Genomic DNA, 8,000 nt, shown 5'->3' on the forward strand with positions numbered 1-8,000 from the left:
GTAGATAGGTCCGGCAGGACGGGGAACTCATTCTCCCAGACACGTAATGTGCGCTCTAGCGTGTACACATCATCGACATATTGTTCAGCATTAAGGTTGACTTTAGCACACGCTGCCACGACATGCGCACAGGGATAATGAAGTGTTTCGAACTTCCTGCACTCGCACCGTCTGTTCCGGAGATCAACTCCATATGACCTAGTTCGACAACCGATGTTCTCAGTAATTCAAAACGTTTCCAGTCGTCGTGAATATATTTCCACGTTCATTAACCTCGCCAACCGACGGTTTATGACCATTGCATCCCTCACATGTTCGACAAACACATGTCCCGCCTGAATCTGGTCGACTTGCTGCCCCCCATTCTTGGTATCAACGTAGCCAACCTGTAGAAAGTAGCAGAAAATACCGATGCAATCGGAAGATGACGTGTTTTCAACAAGACAGTGTTGATCCCCTCGACCAAGTTTGTGGTCATGTGGCCATAACGAAAGCCCTCGTCAAAACTTTGAACCCACTGCCACGGCTCCATTGTGTGCAACCATTACCGGAAAGATGTGTTTGTCTGTCCCTCCATGTCACTCTCAAGTTGGTTAATTCTTTGCCAGAAAATATGTGGCTCTAACTCGTACGCTGCATACGTATTAACAAAAAATAAGTTCTAGTAAGTCGATAACATCAAACATTACAACTTAGATTGAAAAGATAATGTTATCGTTTACCCATTGCCACGACTTGTCTCTTCCAATCTGCATTCTTATAGTCTTTATGGAAGTTTGACGCAATGTGATGAATGCAGTAAACGGATCTCTATGGTACACCGGAACGCCTAATAGCTGCAATTAAACCCTTCCCTCTATCGGAGATGATGCAAATGTTATCGTTCCTAATAACATACCTTCGCAGATTTGTAAGGAAGAATTCCCAAAACTCCATGTTCTTCTCTTTACCTATGATAGCAAATGCTATCGGGAGCACGTTTCTGTTACCGTCTTGCGCAACTGCAAGAAGCAGTATCTGTGTATATTTTCCATACAACCAGGTTCCATCCACCTGCACAAGTGGCTTGCAGTGGGGAAATGCCCGCACACATGGATCGAATGTCCAGAACATCCGATAGAAAATCCTTTTTGTCGGCTGTAACTGCTCATCCGGGCCGTAATATGGACTTGTCTGCAACTCAATCACAGTCCCCGGTACGTACTCCCGCATAGCAGCTATCCAACCTTGAAGCTCGTTATACGACGAATCGTAATCCCCATACAGTTGCTCCATCGCCATCTGTTTAGCTACCCATGCCTTCCGATATGAGACTCGATACTGGAATCGTGCTTGCATTTTCGCAATGAGTACCGAAACTCTAATGGTCGGCATATCCTTCACCATTAGCATGATACACGTACAAATAGTTTTCGAATCAAGTTTCCCATGATCTTCTGACATACGTGTTGATGTGCATATATGAGGACCAACAAATTTTCGTATCTCCCACATCTGAGAACTTCTAATGAATGCAGCTCGTACCCACCAATTGCAGCCTTCCGCTGCCTTCCAACACTCCCCAACATATATTGTCGGAGTAGAGACGGAGACTTTATAATCCACCGATATCTTCATGCTGTACCGTTTAATGGCATATACGCACTCTTCTTTACAGCTGAATCTCTGGCCTATGAATAACTCATCATCATCAGATGTTACGGCCAGCCCGTGAGAATGAACTATTTCAGGGTACTCCGGAAACTCAGATACATACGCTGCGTCGGGGTCTATGAGCGACATGTGTGGCCTAGGATTATTGTGTATCACAATACACCGCATCTGCTCCCCGACCGAAGAAGCGTTAATGCCTTCATCGTTGTTGACATTTTCAGCGTCAATATCATCAGGTACATTGCCCACATTGAGATCAGCGTCACTATCGACCTCTTCATCCCAATTATCGCCACCACCTTCTTCTTCGTCGGCACCTTCTTCTTCACCACCAACCATGTCAACATCGGCTGTAATATTCAGGTCGATACCGATCCCACCCATAGTTGATTCACTATCAACGTATGATATTGGAGCCACCATCCGCGGTTCTTCAGCCCCGTCTTCTTCATCAGATGCATTTTGCTCCATACCGACTAACTCAGCAAATAAGTGAATCGGTGCATTCTTCTCACTCCCATTCCCACAGTAGAGATCGACCATTGTCTCCACGCCTTCGTCGTCTACAAGTTCCATTTCGACGAATTTGACCGGATTTGTCGAAACTGGAAACTTGTAGAAAATTTTTGATATCCTTCTCCCACAACGTCTATGGATTTTTGCATTAATCATTGCCTTCATTTCATCGAACGATACATTTCTATTAAATCTCATTGCTATTTGTTGCCGACATTCAAATACACATCCAACACTTGTTGTCAATATGACTCTATCGAAATAAACGCATACAAGAAACTTAGCATCCATCTTCAATATTTAATTTGTCAAAGAAAAAAACAAAATCTCATAAAAAATCTCGAACGGTAACTGAATTACTTAAAAAAAATTTATACTCAAAATAATACACAAAATAATACACACTAAAATTATTAATTTTACTAAAAATAATAACTAACTAACTAACTATAATAATACTAGTTTTTTACTAACTAGTTTATTTTCGTAAATAAAAATAATAAATAACCATAATAATAATACTAGTTTTCTGCTAACAATAATATTACTAAGTTACATCTTAATACATTAATAACATCTTAATACTAACAACAACAACAACAACAACAACAACAACAACAATAATAATAATAATAATAATAATAATACTAACTAATACTATTATTTTGAGTTTTATTAATCTTAATAACTAAACTAAAACAAAAAATATTATAAAATATACAAAATAATAACAACAATATAATCAATTATTTTTAAAAAAATACCTTCATTTTCTCCTCATTTTCTCTTCTTTTCTGCGCCAACTCTTCTTCTTTTTTTTCTTTTGATTTTTCTCTCTTCAGCTGGACAGAGGTCGTATTTATAATACGAGTGGTGCCGCCAATTAGTATGGCACCATTGGTGCCGCCAATGGCATTGGCACCATTGGTGCCGCCAATGGTTTTGGCACCTTTGGTGCCGCCAATCCCATTGGCGTGACCAGTTAATTGTCACATCGATCTGATTTTTTTTGCAGGTTTTTTTTGGTTTTTTTGATATATTTTGGTAAATAATTTTTTTATATATTTTAATAAATAAATAAAATTATAATATTTTGGTAAATTTTTATTTTTTTATAATATTATTGTAAAAAACCCTAAAATAAACATAAACCCAGCCAAACAACAATGGACATTGCTTATTAATATTGCGTCACATTTGTTTAGAGTTAATTGCATTACACTATGACTCTCGTACAATTTAACCCGAAAATTAACGTCACAGCCCATTCAAACTCACCCTTAGATCTGACTCAAAAATTAACTCTAAAAATAAGATTGAAATTATAATATATTATTTTTAATATCTTATAAAAACACATGTCAGTGTTTTTTTTGTAATTTTTTATTATAATAAAAAAATATAATTATTTTTTAATATCTAAAATTGTACTTATTTATTTGTTGTAATTAAGTCCTTTTGGCGTTTGCGTTCATGGATCTTGGTTTGTTATATAAATCAAGAAACAAAATCCAACCATTTTCGTAATTACTGCTTTTGCATTTCGAACTTCTTCTCTTTCAATAAATTTTTACAACGGAGATGGTCCCAATCAATACGGTCCGACCGTTGATTTCTTGTTCTTCTTCTTCTTCCGGTTTCGATACCGGACCGTCGGCACCGGTTCCCAAAGTTGGATTCGTTAAGTTACCAAGGTCGAACGGCGGTAACCATGCCAGGTTGAGCTTCGTTCAGGCGACGGAGGAATCCACCGTTGCGACGACGAATGGTCGTGTTGCTGCAGTTTCCGGTACCTTCTTTATATAATATTCATGGTGATCAAGTGTTTAATTTTCAAATATTTTTTGGGTCAAGATTCTGGTTTGAGGTTCTATCTCTTTTTGTTTTTTTTTCTCACATCTCTGGAATCGGATTGAATTTTGACTATACTTTTTTCTTCAAAGAATATTGAAAATTCTTTTATTCTTTCACTAACTTTTGTCTTTCTTTTTGAGTTTTGGTGTATAAGAGACGGCCTTTTAGGCACTGCCAAATGTAGTATCTTCAGCTGTCCTTTTTTTTTTTTGGGGGGGGGGGGCGGTTTAGGCAAGTTTATTCTCATAAAAAAAAGAAATCATGAAGGTGGCGGAAGGGCCAATTAGCTTGATTTTTTGACGTTAATTGCAAACTTAATTGGGTCCTCCACTTGAAAACTTAATTGGTTTGACTTTGTTCTTTTTATACAGTGGCTGCACCAGAAATCCCTTTTTTAAATGATGATTATCCATGAAAATTTGGCTTGATTGATAGGTTCCCCAACCTATATTGATGAAGGACTCTACATTGTAAATAGGCTCAATGAAGATTATTTGTGGTTAAATCTTAAGATGACTTATTGTGGAAAAACAGAGCAGCTAAACCCATATTTAGACCATCCATTTGCTTCTGTTTGTACCTTTCATGGTCTTAAGCAAGGTCATAATATGGCCTATTTTTATAACCAAGATTGTTGTTTGTTTAATGGACAAGTTGGGAATGATAAAGTTGAGCTTGGGGGCACCGTTAGAGTATGCCCTGCTTATATGAGCAAAATTTTCTTTTATGGTGGTGTTACTTAGAGAGTTCCATAGCCTTGAAGTCATCAACTTTCCACTCTGCATAAGATTGGCCTTTAAAAGCACAAATGTAATGAAATGGTTGGGTTGGGATTCAAAATCACATTTTTTCTAGATTGAGATGAAGGTTTAAAGACCAATCACAACATGTTGTTTGAAGGACTGAATCTATAAATATTAAAACAAAAAAAAGAAAGTTATTGGTAAAGCAAAGCCTTTGCTTTATACCGGCTTCTTTTTTATTTGTGATGATAGTACCTATAATTAATTTAACTGCTGAATTTTTAAACATCAGCCTTTTTCATATTTGACTGTTTATTAGCTTTAGGTGCTGATCTTTTATTTTTGGTTAAATGGCTTTCTTAATTTGGGAGATTGTGTTCTTAACTTATGGAATAAGTTAGTGGAATTTTTTCTCAAATATTTATATTTGATACATATATTCATATATGAGTATGTTGATATGATTCTCTCAATGTATGGAGTAACTTAAAAAACTGAGCATGCTCTGTTGTACATATAGCCGAATCCAGGTAACATAGGTGTGAAGTCGTGATTTCTTTGGATATGGTTTCTTTCCGGTTGGATTTTCTTAGGGTTCTGATTCCAAACGTGTAACTAGGTGAAAATGCCCATCAGATGGCCACTAATGGAAAGGCAGGTAACATAGTATGGCACAAAAGTTCAGTTGATAAAGTTCATCGTCAAGAGTTACTTCAGCAAAAGGGTTGTGTCATATGGATTACGGGTCTCAGTGGTTCAGGTTGGATTAAGTAATTTATATTGTTTTTTTCTCATTTATGCTAATCTTCTTTCTATTAACTTATTTCTTGTTTTTTGCTATCTATTGAGCGTATAAGATGGCTTTATGAGCTTATGATATGCTTTAGTAGTCTCTTTTATGTGCTAAAACAACAAAAGAAAAGTTTCCGAAAACTGAACCACTGGTCTTTTAGTTGTGGAGGGACTTGTAAATTCAAAACCAAGAACTTGGATCAACATAACTGACATTTCAGAGGGCCTTCTTTGTGACTATCATGCTTTTATGCCATTATGGTGCTACCTCTCTCTCACCGTGGTCTACGAATTCAGGAAAGAGCACATTGGCATGCGCGCTGTGCCATGCCTTGTATTCAAAGGGAAAGTTGACTTACATCCTTGATGGTGATAATGTTCGGCATGGCCTAAACCGTGACCTTACTTTTAAAGCTGAAGATCGTGCAGAGAACATTAGAAGGATTGGTAAATGATGATTGATTCCTCGTCAGTCATTTTATCAGTTTCATTCTCTTCTTCTGATGGTTTCAACTTGCAATGATTCCAAAACAGGAGAGGTGGCAAAGCTCTTTGTTGATGCTGGCGTCATCTGCATTGTCAGTGTGATATCTCCCTACCGAAGAGACAGGGATGCATGCCGCGCGCTGGTACCAGATGGAGATTTCATTGAGGTATGTGCTGCCTTTATTTGTGAGAGAGCTTTTATATCAAATATATGTTGTACATTGCTTTTAAGAAGAATTCACTGGCTAATGCAATGAACAGGTGTTCATGGATGTGCCAATCGAAATATGCGAGGCAAGGGACCCAAAGGGCCTGTACAAACTTGCAAGAGCTGGAAAAATTAAAGGTGTCTTTTCCTGAATTTTATTAATCTTGAAGATTGGTATAAGCTAACATTTAAAAGAATAGCTTATATAATATTTCTTCGTAGGTTTTACCGGTATTGATGACCCATATGAACCACCTCTGAATTGTGAGGTATGTGTATTATTGGAGTAACATTATTATAAGCTCGTTCTTGTTCAAATATGCATCTAAATGTCATTTAGAAATGGTTCAATGGCTATGGCTATATGAATATGATATAAATTCAATCATGGTTCAAGCATCTCGACTTGAACGCGTCAAAGCAGTGCTTGTTTTCAAAATGACAAAGCTTTCCATTTTACAGTTAGCATTACCACCAAAGGGAAACAGCTGTGCTTCCCCATGTGAAATGGCTGAAACTGTGATATCTTACCTGGAGGAGAAGGGGTACCTTCACGCATAAGAAAACCCGGTAACATAAGTCTTTTTGGAACCAATGAAATTCGTTTCTTTTCTAAATCAAGGAAAAAAACCTTATGGTTCCCTGTATCTGTATGATCCTGTTTCTGGCATGAAGGAAACTTAATTGTTTCCTGTATGTGTAGTTTTATGTTATTGTATTAGATAGTTAATCAATCGATTAATTAGAATCTGTTTCCTGTATTAGGCCTTATTAAAAGCCATTGTAATGGGGGGAGTATTTGGGAATGGATTAGGTGGCAAATAAATTGGTGATTTGGTGTATGAATTTGTATCATATGGCATTGTAATGAATTTGCTTATGAACAAACTCAGATTTTTCTCTCTTAAGTTGCCCTTTTGAAGTTTGTACAATTCTTCCCTGCTTTTTACTTTTAAGTGCACAGATTTTGTATGCATCAAGGATTTTTAGTTTTTCTTTTCCCTCTCTATTTACTGCATGTGGATAATCATACCAGTGGTTGAATCAATTAAATCACCAGTTTTCGATTTGTTCTTTGGTCCAACAATTATTAAATAAATAGTTAAAACTTTTATAGAGGTTAAAAATATATTAAAAATAAAAAAATTGGTTTAATCAGTTTAACTAACAAAAATTTTTTTATTTCGGTTTTTTATTTTTAATTAGTTTCGAGGGATTTGTTCAGAAGGCGGTTTAATCTTATGTTTGGATAGATGTTACCAGTCAATTTTTAGTTCAATTGATTCAACTAGTCGGTTGAATTCAAATCACACTGTGTAATCGATAAGGGTGTAATTTTTTTATTTATTTGTGATAATTTTCGCCTTGAATTATGTTATTTATTTTCTTAATTATATTATTTATCATTGATTTAGGAAATGATTGGTGAAAAGGGAGTTAAAGTTTATTTTTGTCAAGTTTTTACGGTTTGGACTTTCAACATAGTGCAGTTTCAGTATTTTGGCTATAACTTGAGCTATTGGCATCTGTTTTGGACCTATAATATACTGAATCAAAGGAAATTGAAAGGTTTATCTAAACTTATTTCACAAATGAAGCCCAAAAATGTCAGAAAGACATTCAACAATGGCTTGGAAGTTTGACGAGTCGAAAAACTTAAAAAAACTTTGCTTTATTGAATTAAGGGCACTTTTGTATTTTCTCCATTATATTATTTTTACCCTATAAATAGACGTGATTAGATTTAG

The 8,000-nt window shown here is 36.1% G+C and overlaps 1 protein-coding gene across 1 annotated transcript; it reads left to right on the plus strand.

Moving 5' to 3' along the window:
* The first annotated feature begins 3,556 nt into the window (after positions 1-3,556).
* Positions 3,557-7,160, plus strand: LOC107932599 (adenylyl-sulfate kinase 3). The gene is made up of 7 exons (XM_016864658.2): positions 3,557-3,958; positions 5,386-5,526; positions 5,856-6,005; positions 6,093-6,211; positions 6,306-6,390; positions 6,475-6,521; positions 6,715-7,160. The coding sequence occupies exons 1-7, from the start codon at positions 3,751-3,753 to the stop codon at positions 6,811-6,813; spliced, it is 849 nt and encodes a 282-aa protein (XP_016720147.2). The 5' UTR covers positions 3,557-3,750; the 3' UTR covers positions 6,814-7,160.
* Positions 7,161-8,000: the final 840 nt, after the last annotated feature.

The sequence above is a fragment of the Gossypium hirsutum genome, chromosome D03 (genome assembly GCF_007990345.1).
Source record: "Gossypium hirsutum isolate 1008001.06 chromosome D03, Gossypium_hirsutum_v2.1, whole genome shotgun sequence".
NCBI classification, from domain to species: Eukaryota; Viridiplantae; Streptophyta; class Magnoliopsida; order Malvales; family Malvaceae; genus Gossypium; species Gossypium hirsutum.